This window comes from Rhipicephalus sanguineus, chromosome 1 (genome assembly GCF_013339695.2).
Source record: "Rhipicephalus sanguineus isolate Rsan-2018 chromosome 1, BIME_Rsan_1.4, whole genome shotgun sequence".
Taxonomy (NCBI): domain Eukaryota; kingdom Metazoa; phylum Arthropoda; class Arachnida; order Ixodida; family Ixodidae; genus Rhipicephalus; species Rhipicephalus sanguineus.
This window is the reverse complement of record NC_051176.1, coordinates 164,792,515-164,808,237: the sequence shown is the minus strand read 5'-3', so window position 1 is coordinate 164,808,237 and position 15,723 is coordinate 164,792,515. Positions and strand designations below refer to the sequence as shown.

General features: G+C 47.8%; 1 protein-coding gene across 1 annotated transcript in view; it reads right to left on the bottom strand.

Moving 5' to 3' along the window:
• Nucleotides 1-255: 255 nt before the first annotated feature.
• LOC119401531 (uncharacterized) overlaps nucleotides 256-15,723 on the bottom strand; it is a 308,161-nt gene continuing 292,693 nt past the window's right edge. Inside the window, exons 5-7 of the mRNA XM_037668423.2 lie at nucleotides 15,409-15,575; nucleotides 13,561-13,959; nucleotides 256-647 (exon numbers count right to left, since the gene is read on the bottom strand). Coding sequence (XP_037524351.1) covers nucleotides 622-647; nucleotides 13,561-13,959; nucleotides 15,409-15,575 — 592 coding nt within the window. The 3' untranslated portion in view covers nucleotides 256-621. The remainder of the gene's footprint in view (nucleotides 648-13,560; nucleotides 13,960-15,408; nucleotides 15,576-15,723) is intronic.

Below are 15,723 nucleotides of genomic sequence, written 5' to 3'. Positions count from 1 at the left end.
ACGCAGTCTCCAACAGGCCGATTGACTCTGGCGGAGTTAAAAATGTATTGTTTTACATATCGGTAGGATAGCTCATCCTATTATCAACGAGTGACTGAACGACAGAGACAATTCCTAGATACAGCGAGTAGATAATCTACCACCACAACGAGCGCTTGCGACCCACGAAAACAGGTCATAAGCTAGTGAAAAGTTGTATTATGCCTTTGTATATCGAGAAACAGACAAGCGATACATTTCAGTAATGTTTTTGTTTAATGCAACGGCGCCGAAAGCAGACGAGGCAAACAAAAAGAAGACGTGGGGAGGGGGGGGGGCGACCTACGGAATAGTGTCTAAGGCCCCCAAATATGACTAATACTCATAACTCGTTCAAGAGAAGGCCGTTCGTCGAGATTTATGAAAAGTTCGTGAGGGCGTCTTTGGTGGAGTTTTCAGCTCCGCTTTCCTGATGGCATGGCCTGGCCAGCTTTTGATCGTTCCAGAGCTACAAGCGGCGACACTTTCGGGCAGGTGTGAATCCGCAGGCCCAGGCAAACGTGGCGGCGGAGCCTGCACTTCGGTCATACGCTGCAAGCCAGTGCACGCATTCTTTCCCATCTTGGACAAGTAGACGATGGCTTACGTCGGCAAGACCTCGATGTAGCCTGCAACAGTGAAAACACGAGAAAAAAATACAATTCGTAACAGAAGGGCCGGATTTCTAAATTTAACGTAAAAAAAGTTTATTTTTACTGATATCTTTTTGTTGTGGCGCACGAACTGGATAAGGAATAGATATAGAAGGACTGTTATACCGAAAAAAATATGCAAATCCAAGGAGTCAAAATGAGGTCCCCGCGTTATGCTCCCAAGTTGACACGGAATGTCCCCGACTTCGACGGCGAGTCGATTCCACGGCAGGGAGGTACGTTTGCAAGACCTTGATGCAATCGTGCGCTGGCAGCAGAGCAACAGCCATAATTAAATTATTGCACCTCGCGTTCTCAACGTGACTGTATTATTATTATCTTTTTTTTGTAAATATGAAGCACAAAACATAACGCACATAACACGAAACTAAAGTTGTCAATAAAACCAGAGTTCTTTCTATCCTTAAAAAATATTTAAATTCTCCTCCTTCTAACACAATACTGGCTTATCACTGACCTTTCCGCCTTTTCTATCGACCTTTTGCAATCATTTCACCAACGCGACGTCAATACAAACTGGGCACTCGTTCGTGACAAATTGATCACGCTTAAAGAAAAACATATTCCTAGAATTAAAATAACCACCTGCACGCAAAGCGCTTGGTTTACGACGCATGTGAAACGTACTATTAACAAAAAGAAACGTTTATATTCCAAAGCTAAACTATCTGCATCTGAGGAAGATTGGAGGCTTTATCGCGAGCACGCGCACTTATGCAGAATTGAAATAACAACAGCCAAAGACAAATTTTTCAACTACGACATTTCAAACATGCTTCGTAACGATACAAAAAAGTTTTGGAAAGTTATTAAGCCTAATTACGCAACAAATTCCACGGTGTCGTTGTCCAAGGATGGTAACATTCTTTCTCCAGCACGTGTTGCTGCAGAATTCAACGAGTTTTTTTCGTCTGTTTTTACGGATGAGGCCCCTGTTCCAAGTGACCTTGAGGTCTCCATTTTGCATTCAAACATGCTCGACAATACTATCACACCGGAAGGGATACATTCTTGCATCGATCGTCTTCCGGCTAATGCCGCTCCTGGTCCTGATGGCATCTGCCCTAAGCTTCTGAAAATGTCAAAACCTGCGATATGCGACATTTTGGCCGCACTTTTCCAGCAGTCTATCGACACTGGATGCGTCCCATATTATTGGAAGGAAGCTCGCGTAATTCCTATATTTAAATCTGGTGACACGTCTAACCCATCGAATTACAGACCAATATCTTTAACTAGTACTTGTTGCAAACTCCTAGAACATATAATTTCATCTGCTCTCATGAAGTTTCTTACAGAACATAACTTCTTCTTCATCAATCAGCACGGTTTTTTGAATGGTCGTTCTTGCGAAACGCAATTGTTCGAATTAATTAATGACTTGCATCACTCTGTTCACTGCTTACATCAAATTGATGCTATATTTGTTGATTTCGCGAAGGCCTTTGATAAGGTTCCTAACTTGCGGCTTGTTCATAAACTTACAGGTCTTAACATAAATACAAAGGTTGTTAGGTGGATTACCAACTTCCTAGCCAACCGATACCAATCCGTATTCGTTAATGACCATTTGTCTCCGTTAATTCACGTCAAATCTGGAGTACCACAGGGTTCCGTGCTCGGGCCTATCTTGTTCTTAGTTTATATTAACGATATTAGTAATGGTATGCATTCCACAGTTTAATTTATTTGCGGACGACTGTGTGATTTACAGGCAAATCAGTAACCCTCAGGACACCAGCTTCCTTCAGTCTGACCTTGAAAATCTCAGTAAATGGTGCAACAATTGGCAAATGCAAATTAACGTTAACAAAACAAAAGCTATCACGTTCAACGGCTAACCTCGTGTTTTACGACTACACGTTGAACAACATGCCCATAGACTCTGTATCCACAATAAAATACCTTGGTGTACATTTGTCACCAGACCTGTCATGAAACACCCATATAGACGCAATTGTCAGTAAAGCGTCCAGATCACTTGGCTTCATAAGGCGTAATTTGCATCCGGCGAACTCCGAAACTAAACTTCTTGCTTATAAAACCTTAGTACGCTCAAAACTCGAATATGCCTCCTTCATCTGGAATCCGCATCAGGCCTACCTCAAACAGAAACTGGAGTCGGTACAAAATAAGGCTGCTCGCTTCATCACAAAAAACTACTTACGAACATCAAGCGTAACTGAAATAAAATCTTCACTCAATTTAGCTCCTCTAGAAAATCGCAGGTTGCTGACACTATTGTCATTCTTTCATAAGCTTCACTTCAATCAGTCATCCCACGATATCTTCAATATCAGGCCAGCTCGTCATATATCTTCGCGACTCGATCACCAACATAAAATTGAACCTATTTTCGCCCGCACTAATCTCTTTTTTCACTCCCCACTTCTCCTCGCCATTCATGAATGGAATCTTCTTCCTGCTGACATTGTGCGCATTGTGAATCATGACTCATTTGTAACTAGCCTAAAGTCATTTCTAGGACAAAATGGAAGCCAATAGAAAAATTCTATCCTCAATTCACTAGTGGTGATTTTCTATGTTCTTTTCTTTTTCTTTTCTTTTTTTACATTGCGTTTTATTTATTCTGTTCCGCTTGTCTATTTAGTGTTGTTTCTATTAGTTTCATGTGATACTGATGATGTTTATTGTTATGAAACTTTACTTTATGATTGTTTTTTTACGTATTATAATACTGTCACACGTAGCTGCTTTTACACCATTCGATGTTTACTTATTCATGCACTCTGATTTCATTGTTCAGTGTGTATTTTATTTATTTGCCACATTAACTGTATCCCCCCCCCCCCCTATGTAATGCCTTCTGGGCCCTTAGGGTATCTGAATAATAAATAAATAATTACTTCTTGAGCTAGATTACTCTCAAAAGCTCATATTGTTTGCACGATAATTCAAAATGAATACTTGACTAACTGATAAACTTAGCTCATTAACTTTTTTACTTATTGCTTTATAACACATATTGCAATATACAAATAAATTGCAGCCAGTGAAATTGAAAGTATCATCCACTTTGAACAAATACTGAGGATGACAGCATGTTCCGTATATACGTTTTCAAAGTTTACGATGAAGTGCGTTAATTTATTTTACAGCGAAAGCTGTTATGAGATCATTTCAGCGACCGTTTTTGGCGCCGTAGTTTTCCGCCGCCGCCGCCGGTGTCCGTAACCATTATCGCTCGAAATAAGAAAAAAAAACGAAATAAGAAAAAAATTCCAGGACGGAACGAGGTACGAACCTGGGTCCTCTGCGTGGGAGCCGAGTATTGAACCTCTGAGCCACGGCGGTGCTTGGAACTAAAGTCCCTGAAACTTCGTAAAGTAGCGACATACGTGCATGAAAGCGCGCCTCGTCTCTTTTCTCCCTCCTCTGCCCTCTCCGAGCCTGACGCCGCGTCGGCATTGGCCAACTGCCGTCACGTGGGACCGCTCGGAGCGTTCCCTTGTTTACAGTCGCCCGCAACTGCCATCTTTGCTCGCGAAGCGCGGGCAGCGCGGGCTCGCTGTTTCTCAGCGCACGTGTTTTATGGATACGCACTTTCCATTCCGCGTGTGTTGTGCTCTGAGATACCTTGCACACAAGACCAACGCCACGGTTGGTTGCCATGGGCTTCTGCTGCGCTTTCGGATGCAGAAACAAATCAAGTGAAGGCAAAAAGCTGTTTATGATACCGTCCGGGAAGCGCAACGAGTTGCGAACGAAGTAATGGCGCGTTCACACTTGGCCTCGATGGGGGCGAAAGCGGCAAAACTAACCGGAAATTCACTCGCTTCGCCGCCTAAGCGGCCGGAAAACCACGCCGCGAGGCGGACGCGAAAAAATCGGTCCGAGACCGATTTTTCCGCCACGCGAAAGCGGATCGCCTTTCCGCTTCACGGGAAGCCGTACTTTGGCTGCGCTAGCTCAAATCACGTGACGTAAACAACAGACCGCAAATTCAACATGGCGGCCAAGGCGTCGGCGGTGGCTCACATCGGCGCATTTGCAAACTACCCGTCCAGCACGACAAGACTCACAGCCTCGACAAGGACGCGTTCCTCGAGAACCTGGTTTGGATTACGATTGACAAGAACACTGGAAGTAGAAAAAGGTGTAGCAGTAGCGAGTCGGCGTGCCCCAACGTGTCTCGCTTCTTGCAAAGCCGGGTGAATCCGCCGCCGCAGCCACTGCTGCCGTGTCCGCTTATGTAGTTTCTGCTGGTGTATCTCCCGAAACGGCGGTTTGAAAAGGTGAAAGCTATTTATTTTCCGTGTTTTGCATGCTCAATTTGAATTCGGTACGAAATTAAATGCTCAGGAAACGGGGAAAAGAGAATGAATTCTCGAAGTGGCGAAGGCGGCGGCGGCGGCGGCGGCGGCGACAGCATGCTGGAGAGGCAGAACAAATGTGAACATTTCCGACGCGCGCGAAAACGGTTTTCCGGCCGCTCTGGCGCTTTCGCTTTCTCTTCGCTTCTCAAGTGTGAATGCGCCTTAACTTTCGGCCGACGTTTTCGACGCGATTGTGCGATGTAGGTTGCTATCCTCTCACTATAAGTATTCGTCGAGGTTCGCGCAAATAGCTGCGTGCTATAACGCCGTAGACAGATCTCAGTTATTCGTGCAGTACGTCGCTATTCCTCACACGTTTTATTACTGCCTCTGCGGGTCTGTACTGAGTTCTTTTTTTCAGGAATATGTGGTTACGTTTTATGCTTGACGTATGCGCCTACTGGTTTGAGTTCGCGGTATTAGTTTGTGCGCCTAGCATGGCACGTCGATTACGGAGGCACGTCGACTGACGATCGAAAATGGGATTACGAAACTTCAGAGATTCGGCGCAGTTCTTTTGAAGAAACAAAGCTGCAGTGCGAAAGCTCAAATTAGGAGTGGCACTCTCTGTTTGTTTTGTTGCGTGCTCGTTTTTTTTTTTTCCCGGAGCAAATAGCTTTCTCTGGCTCTTTTACGTCGACAGATCCGCCGGTGGAATTGCGATAGAAGGTAGGCAGGCAAAGCGTACGTGCCCATCCGAGTCGCAGGGTGTGTTCATCGTTTAGGAACCTCACGTATACGTGTTATTTAGCGCGAAGGTTTACGTGCCATTTCGTGTGGAGGTTTATATCCGCGAGTAGCTTTCCGCCGCGGTGGAGCAGAGGTTATAGTGCTCGGCTGCTGACCCGAAGGTCGCGACCGACCGCGGCGGTCACATATCGATGGAGGCGAATAGCTTGTGGCCAGTGTGCCATGCGATGTCAATGCTCGTTAAAGAACGTCAGATGGTCAAAATTTCCAGAGCCCTGCACTACGGCGTCTCTCATAATTATATCGTGGTATTGGGACATAAAACCCCAGATGATATTATTATCCGCGAGTGGAGCTCTCGCGAAGGAAACGTTTACGGCGGCAGGCTAGTTTATTCGATCGCTTGCTCCTTCATTGAGCAGCGAGTACAGTTCGTATGTCGAGTACGTCTACGAGGCGCACTTGTGCACTATGGTTGGTGAGTCTAATCTCTTAACGAAACAAACAACGCTGTCTAAATGTATCGACTGTAAATGATGTACGCCTTCTGGCGCATTCTTTCAATGAAGCTCCGAGCTGCTGCTTGCACTGACAGTCATTGCTCCCTGCGCATATCTTTTTTACATGGCAAAACTTGCCAGGGCGCTATCTTGCATTCGCTGTTCGTTCATTCTTAAGTGCTGTTAAGATAAATACTATCATGAGCAGCAATGCATACTGGGTAGTATAACTGAAATTAATCTTTCTAGGACCATTTCTATGAGGACCACTTCGACCCTCTATTTTTGAGCAAGCTTGGAATAAAGAACGGCTACCTCTAGTGCGTACTGGCAGCCTCAGTGCGTCATTGGTATGCGCGGCGAATTCGCCTCGCGAGGACGACGTGTATAGGTCTCGGAAGGCTTCATGTAGAGCGGGACATTAACGTTCAACATCACACGTGTCCTTTATAAACGTGTCCTAACATCTCCTAAACAACATATAATTAAACAAAAAAGCGTACCAAGAGCTAGACGGCTAGTGCGAATGCCTAAAGCGCGCCGCCTGGCAAGCAAGCGCTCACTTTGCGAAGCGTCGTCTGCTACGCAGGAGCAAGGTCGGGGGGGGGGGGGGGTGATTCTTAAAAGGAAGAAGGAAATGAAAATGGAAATTGGGTGTGGAGTGCACGATAACTGTCTCTCAAGTGAGGACACCTCAACCGATACACTCACGGGGGATTGGGGATTAAAGGGACAGTGAGAGTGAAAAGAGTATGGTAAAAGAAGAAAAAGAAAGGTATGAGTGAAAAAAAAACAGTGAGGGGGTGGGGGGGGGGGGCAGGAGAACGGGCGTCCGAGTCACCGTGGTGAGCGGCTAGAAAATTCGTTCGACTAGGCCGGCATCCTCGAGAAAAGCTAGTAGGGCCGCAAGGGCTGATCGGCGACGGTGTACGTGGCCGGTGGGATGGAGCAAGTCCTGTAGGGTCGCACACGGCAGTCCGACGAGGCGGTACTTCATGGCGAGCCGCTTCCGCGCAGTGTTGAGAGACGGACAGTCAAACAATAGGTGGCACAGGGTTTCGATCGCGCCGCAATCGGTGCAGTTCGGTGCAGCGGCGCCGCGAAGACGATGCCTGCGTTCCGCGGGCCACACAGAACCGGTCCTCAGGGCAAGAAGAAGCGCGCGCTCGCGGCGAGTGAAACCAGTGGCTGGGATGGGAGGAGGGGGGTGTCCGGAGGCGACCCGTGCGTCAGGATGCTCGCGCACCAGCTCCCGGCGAAGGTTGTTGCGTGCCGAGTCGAACGAGCTGGCGTAATCCGTCAGCGAAGTCTCGGCGGAGGTCGGTGGCGCCATGCTCGAGAAGAGAGTGCGAAGGAGAGGAGAACGAGGAGGAACGTGAGCGGAGGAGGAAAGTGTCGCTACTTTACGAAGTTTCAGGGACTTTACTTGGAACTGCTTTGCAAAAAGTCCCTATACAGGCTTCATGTCGGGAAGGAAGCACATTAACATATGCAATATTGCGTGGTAGAATAGTAAAATAAGCACCAAGCGTCGCACAACGCAGATTCTGTAACCAGGCGTCACACAATGCGAATTGCGCAACGAGTAGATTGTTGAATGCTTCCAACCCATTACAAAGGGCTCCGCCATATTTCTTCATCGCCATCAGGCACAGCATCAACAAAGTGCGCATAATGCCTTACATGCGTTTAGCAGGTACCACGGCTCTCTGTACAATGACGAAAAATGGCATATTGCCTGCTTCCCTACTTCACAAAAATTACAATGATTTATAGCGCAGTGGGTTCCTCGCAAGTGCACTTGTATTGGTTGCCAAGGAAGCGCATAAGCGCATGATCCATTTCCTCGGGGTCTCAATAGAGTTCTTCGCCCCACCCCCTTTCTCCCACGTCAGCGTATGTTATACAGCATGGCGGTAGAGGGAAATAGCGACCGGGCGTCACCCAATGCAAATTACATAACTGGTGGGCGGTTTAAAGCTTACAACCCATTACAAAGGGCTGAGCCATAATTCATCGTCATCAGTCGTCGCTTCAACAAAGTGAACATAATGCCTTAAAGACGTGTAGCTCGTGCCTCGCTTCCCCGCAGAATGACGAATAATGGCTTAGTAGGTGCTTCCCAACTTTGCAAAAATTGTGATTTATGGCTTAGTGGGTACCTTGCTAGCGTACTTCTATTAGTAGCCCCAAGAGAGCTTACAACGGGATCTAGAAACGCCGCTCTTCCAGCTTTCGCTGTGACTGTGCTGCGGTTTCAGCGCAGGCCTGGCGTTTTTTTTTTGAGCTCCAATCTACAGACAGACGTTTTGCTGGAAAAGCAAATGGAACAAAATCTTGCCACAAGTCTTGCAGCCCTTACTCAAAACTGGTGACAGTTTGAAAATTCGCTTGAAGTGGATGTCCTTGTAAAGTCTCTGGCCACATTTTGTACATAGCAACATATGCGTTGGAATGATCCGGTAAAAAGGTGACTAAGGAAATTTTGTTAACTGGTCTATTGAGCATTTTTATTTCGCGTGTATGTTAATGTTCGGCTAATCAGAGAATCTTACTTGGCATATTTGTCCTGTATGCCACAAGGGCCTTAAAAAATAAGTTAATGATAAAATATCTGGTATATTCAGGACCACGAATGATCGTTTGAAGTTGGCAAGGTTTTTCCGATATGAAATAACAACGCTACCAGTATGTTTGCTCTACAGACAGTTGTTAACTCGCAGTAGTCATTAGCAGAATCACTTGAACAAAAAAGCGTTTAAAAACAGGTACCGCGTAAATGAAACTGCCTGCTGCGTCCGTTGAGAACTTTAACATGACTGTTGACTGTAATAAGAAAAGTAAGCTCATAATAATCGGTTCAGTTGAAAACAGCACGCAGAAAGCGGCCTTGGTTCGGCCGTGTCGTTCGTTTAACGTGTAGCCCGCGGATTGACTAATCAGCGCCTACCACGCGACAGATCGGCAAACCGTGTGGATGTCGTCGCTGTAACGTCAGTTTTGAATTAAGGCGAGATACGAAGCCGGCCACCAGCATACTCCTTACAAGCTTTAGTGCTTAGTTAAAACGGGACTGAGAAAGCGTTTCATGACTTCATTACTCAATATAGCTGGAAGAAAACTGGAGCGGGTGTGCGAGTCGTCGGCGTGCACAATTTAGAGCCGTCGCTCAGTGGATGACACTGCAACGAAATGGCGTCGTGTTCCAGCCTCATTCCCTGTAGTCAGAAGACTTCGATATGGCTACATAGTGGTCCCAGCAACTTATTCCACATTCCCTGTTCAGCACAGTGCGTGTCGTCATAGCAGCCGAGTTCTGGTTCACTTGCCGAGCCAGTGCCTACATATCGCTTGCGTATTGTGATAAGACACAGCCCGAGTGGAATTTCGTGTCACTTGCTGCAATGACGGCAGCGATTTCTCTTTTACGTGGCTCACGTCGGCAGGGCTGTTTTGATTTCATCCCTCGCGGACATAGTTTTGCGCTGCGCCGACGGAGCGGACACGGAACGCGAGCCCGAGCGGCACTTTCCTTTCTCCTCCTGCATCCTTTCCCTCACGGCGGCGGTGCTTTGGAAAAGGAATTTCAACAGAGCGCGTCAATTAGAGCGAATCGATTCGCGGCACCTGTCGCGCACGCTTAATTATTAAGCCCAATGAGTTTTCTCTTTCCGCGGCTCAACCGGACCGTGCTTCGCTATGCTAATGGGAGTGCGCGCCGAAGGGCTTGTGAGGCACGCGCCTATTCCCTTAGCACCGATCCCTCCTCATGTCCTTCCACCATCTTTGCTTCTGCTTTCACTCTTTTACACTTCCCGCCTCTGCTCTCCGATAAAGGAAATAACGAAGAAAAACAAAGGAAGTGTCACGCGTCCAAGGTTTGCCGGAAGCAACGCAAGCGTTGAGCTACTCCTGGAGAGATAATTAGGCGCCTTTGCCTGTCTCCGTTGCTTTCTTTTCCCCCGACATATGGTTGTCGCTAAAGCGAACGAGCGCAACGCATAGCCGGCATGAGTGAGAGGTAAGAAAAATGCTTGAAAGAAGCGACACAAAGCCGCTGTCAATCAGTGTTTCTGCAACCTGCAACCTCACAAAGTAGGACTTGTTTGGGGCAGCGCTAAAGAACACACGCACCTAGGGCGTGTGTTCTTTAGCGCTGCCCCAAACAAGTCCGACGATGAACCAGCTCGCCCAAACCAAAGTTTTGCTATCACAAAGTAGCACCTTTTACTAGGCTGAAAAGCAGCAATTCAGCTCCGGAACCACCGTGAGCACAAGAATAAGTACATCTTCCCTAAATGAGCATTTAATGGTGGAAGCAGTCCTAACAAACATGCTAGATGCTAGAGTCAGTTTGCAAAACTGACTAGCATCTGACAGATCGTTGCAATAACACACTGAGACTAATTTCCAGAGAATACGCTCTCCGAACTCCCCCTCCCTGCCGTCTTTTTTTCTTTTTAATGGAAACAGCGTTTCATAAGCTAGATGTATGACGTGAGCAGTGAGTTAAATCTACGTACGCTGCAGCCGCACCTAGAGCGTTGCGAACGATGCCCGTACAGCACTTATCTCTTAGTTGTAACTTGGAGTAGAACACGATTCTAACACCGTGGAGTAGAAACTGGGCTTGAAGCCTCAAAATTATCTTACGCTATCATTGGTTGCAACCGAAAATTTTATTCCCTCCTGTAACTAACATATGAAGCGAAGGGTCTGATGCTGTACGTATAATTTGCGAATGACCACCCATTTGGCAGATGCTACTGACTTGCTAAGCGTTTTGTGAAATAGGCTTGTCAGCCTGGGTTTGCAAAGAGTGTCTACGCTATAATTATTCGTAAAAGAAAATTTTAGAGATATATACTCCTGGGTGCCGAATACACAAACCTTTCCGTCCCCTAAGGGCTTTTGCCATTAGCCAGCAGCCTTCACTAATCATATGTCTGGCATAAGGATTGGCCGAAGATTTCTCTCGCGAACAATTGCAACGTAAAGTTTCTTTGTGAATACGGGCCCAGTGCCCGTATTCCCAAGCACAGCTAGCGCTTATTCGACAATCCAAAAGGCCATCCAATCCCGATTCCATATCGGGATATCGATTCCATATCCGAAGCGAAAAGTGTACAATCACTGCATGCTGCCAGTTTCAACACACGGGGTCGAAACTTGGAAGGTAACAAAGAAACTGGAGAAAAAGTTAAGGACCCCGCAGCGTGCAATGGAACGCAAAATGATAGACGTATCACTTAGAGACTGGAAGACAGCAGAACGGGCCAGAGAAGAAGCGCGGCTAGCCGATATTCCAGTTGTCATTAACCGAAAGACATGGAGCTGGGCCGGCCACATAATGCGTAGTACGGACAACCGGTGATTAGTCACAGCTACGGAATGGATACAAAGGGATGGGAAACGCAGCCAAGGGCGGCAGCGAATGAGATAGAAAGACGAAATTAGGAAGTGAAGAAATTAGTAATGGAACCAGCTCGCAGAAGGTAGCCTAAATTGGAGATCACTGGGCGAGGCATTCGGGCTGCTGTGGATATAAAAAATTACACCATCTCCCGCTAAAGGGGACCATGAGGCGATGCGAAGCCGGAGCACTTGCACGATCGCGTTCCGTTGGCGTTCGTTGGGCATGCTACCGACCTCGCCTCGTGGAACGCGAAGAGGGACGCTACGCGCGTCGTATCTTCCATCTAGCCTGGCCGTTAATTCTCACAGGGCGAGCGGGGAACGCGGTCGACAGGTGGGGGCGAGAGGGGGGCAGCGTAGGAGAGTAGAGAAAAGGGGAGGGGACGCGCATGCGCTCGAGCTCATCGCGGCGTTGCGCAGGAGAGAATTTCGGCATGTCTAGCCCGCGTTCCAGAGGAAGAGTGGAAAGGAGGAGGGAGAGGGGGAGAGGGAAATAGGAGAGGGAAAGTGGAGAGAGGGAATGGGGAGGGGAGTGGAGAGGGGAAAGGGGAGAGGGGTAGAGGACAGGGGGAATGGTGTGGGGGAGTGGAGAGGAGGTGTGTGGAGAGGGTATGCGCATGCGCAGTAAGGGTGGTCACGCCGCACACCACCTCCGGATTGAGCTCCGCCTTAAGATACTTCGCATCTAAAAGGCTGACAGTGGTCGTGCTAACGATGATAAATCCGGACTCCGGGTATATTATTAACGAAGCCGGTTTGCTAAAGACGAAGCTTAATTACGAAGAGAGCGCTTTGTGATTCGACCCCTCGCCATTTGCCAACATAGCCGACCACCAGCGAATGTGAAGAGCGAAAAGAAAGCTGCGAATCATGCCCCTAAATTACGTAATACTGGCCCAGCCACACGTAGAAGTCTAGCGTCACATGACGCGCGTTGTTACTGAACAAAAATCTGAATAATAATTAAGTAAGCAAGCAAGCACAGCGAGGCTCTTTCTGGCAACCATGGCCTGAGGTGGTTCACAATACAATGGTACAATCATTTTCAAAAGCAAATATGAAAGAAAGCCAGTCACAGTGAAAACCTTGATGTGAATGCAAGATCTTACACAGCGTCAACAAAAGATCCCTCTGAAAAAGATGAACACGTGACACGAAAATGAACATGTGAGAAAAGAAAAGAAATTCGATGAGCGATAACCCAACTAAATGGTCCGATACTATGGTCCATGTTTTGAGTGGTTGAAGGTTCCCCGAAAGCTGTATATAAGGAAAAACAATTTTGTTAATCTATGTGTGTTGCGGTCGGCCAATGATTGATGCAGAAAAGACAATTGCTGTTCGATACAGGCGATTTAAGAGTCTGTTACTGCATACCCATTAAGTCTCAAAAGTGTGCGGTCCGTTCGCTCCACACCTGTGCTTTTATATGAGTGCTGCTACAAAACGTAGCGTGCTCGCGTCCTCGCCGCTACGAAATAGAAAATGTTTACAACTTTACGTGTAATTAGCTTTCTTTGACACTTTTAGTGCCAATGCAATAGTTCAGGCTTGGAGACGAACTGACATATTTCTTTTATCTTTCAACAGAAAACTGCCGCTGTATATGCGTCGCCATCGGTTCCCTGAGAGCTTATATTGTGCAGTGTGAATACTCAGATGCTTCCCCGACAAGAGCTATCCAAAGGCAATCGCAACACAATGGCGCCAATGCTCTGGAGCATAGACCAAGGAGCAGCCATAGAGTAGACTATTCGTACGCTAGGTCACGCCACTAGAATTGCTGCGTACGTTTACAGAGGAAACTCGCACGAGCATTCGCAGCTGCCACCACAAACCGGCCATTTGTCTAATTAAATCTGCAAGAGACGACGGTGCAACCTCAATGGGAGCACGATGAGCAGGTTGGAGAACATTGTTGCGTACCTTCAGCTCGTCGTATCTCTTGGAGCTTCTTGTCGTGCGGCAGCGTGCCGGTCGTGTTGAGGAGCTGTACGAGAGGCGGTGGAGGCGGACTGCCTGGCTTCCGAAAGGACACGCGTCCCTTGCTGTGGACAGCTGCCGTGACACGCACGTAGTTCGCGTCCTCATACGACGAATCGGCGCGGGTGCCCAGGCGTTCGGGGTCCGACTGGCAGGGCCGGCCCAGCTGCGGCGACGAGAGAACGCTGCCGTTGCTGAGCGAGCTGCTGGAACGCTCGAAGGCTGGCAGGACGTAGTTGAGGTCGCCGCCACCGCTGCAGCTGCGCGCCGCCTCAGGGCTCTCAGGCTGGCGTCTCCACGCTGGGGGCATCGACAGGGACGGAGTGGCCGGCGCCGAGCGGCCTGCAACATCCGACGTTAAAATGCACCTGTCGCGCTTGCTCAACGACGTCGAGGGTCTCAGCGAAAAGAAAAATCAAACGCTTCAGCTGAACACTAAAGTTTCGCAGGGCGCAAAACTTCGCTGCTGCGCTTAGTTGCACCAAGGCAAACATCAGCGGGCCGTTTGTCCGTAGCTTAAGCTTGCTGAGATTCACTTTGTAAGTGTTGTAAACGCACTATTCAATTGTTCCTGTCTAGCAAGCATGCTACTGCCATTCGCACTGACCAGAGCTCTGATAAGGAAAATGCACACATAATTGTGTAGCGAACATCTGGAGATTGTAGCCATGTCGTCTGTCCAGTTTGTACGCAGTCTAAATTATATATCCCGTTTTTCATGGAGCTGCAGCGCTGGTCAGAGTTGCACAGGATCCGTTTACCGTAACCTAAAGCCCGCGTGCGGTCTTTTGCGCACACGCTGACTAAAGTAATAGAGACCTATTACTTTGTAAGTAGGGCACCATCACTTTGTAAGTAGTTGCTGTTACCCAAGTACGGTCCGAAAAAACACACAAAAAAGCTCCTTTTATTAGCCTGATGTTCATATGGGGAAAAGAGGCGGTGGTGGCATAGCGGGAAAGTGGGAAAGGCTTCTTGGTAATAACTGTTTGTCTATTCAGTGTACATCGTACACCCACGATTAGGAGCGCCTTCGACTCCTTCTTATACATGAATATACTGGTGACACTCTCAACCATGGATATGCACAATGTATGCAACACTATGGAGGAGTTTAACTGATGGCACTGAAATAAAGCAAGTTCATGGTACTGCGATGGACCCCGAGAAATCCTGGTACAGCCGACAACGACTTGGCGGACTCGCTGGCACATTTCACACATAAAGATGCACAACTTCAACTGACACCCTTCATCATCGCCAAAGTATACGCGACGATATAATTTCCTTTCTCTGTATTTCTTTTGTTTTTATGGGGGCGGGGGCGCAGGCGGCCACATCAGAACTGAGTTATATATTTATATTTATTTCTTGGCTGTGTTCTTAGCAGTAATAAATATGAGTGCAGCGTTTACCAAGGCGCACTTTGTCTTTGTAGGAGAAAATATAAGGACAGTGCGCCATGAAACGCTGCAGAAAGATCAACTGAGCAGTGCTTGTCAACCACTGTTTCTCGCAGAATTATACACGCAGCAGAAAACACTTCAGCGATATACTGCAGGTGACATGCATGCGGACCTCACACATTGTGCCGCATGCGTTGATCTCGTCATGCTATCGGATTTAAAATGAATATGGCCAGGAGTACATTTGCAAGCATGTGTCGGCAAGAGAACGCAGATGATACCGGAAGCGTCAAGAACTTTCCTGGCACGTTAGACATGGTCCTTACTAGGCTTTCACTTGAGGTAAGGGCGACGGTAGCCAAAATGGCAGATAATTGATGCTCACCGAGTCTGACGCAGGAAGAGCGCTGGGCGACGGCGCGTGACTGGCACCAGGAGGCGAGCGCCGCCTTGCGTGCGGCCCACAGTGACACAGCCCGCTTCAGTTCCCGTATCACCTCCTGGCCGCGCTGGGTGCGAAACTGGAACGCCCCTTCGCCCGTGCAACACCGCCTGCACAGGGTCACGGCGCCGCGTGCATATATGTCAGTCGCGGCACTCATCATGGGCGCCGAAACAACAAAGAAAGGCGACAGATGTTGAGTTGACGAAAGAAGCAGAATTTTTTAAACGCGAAAAAATCGCCATAGTTTCTGCAATG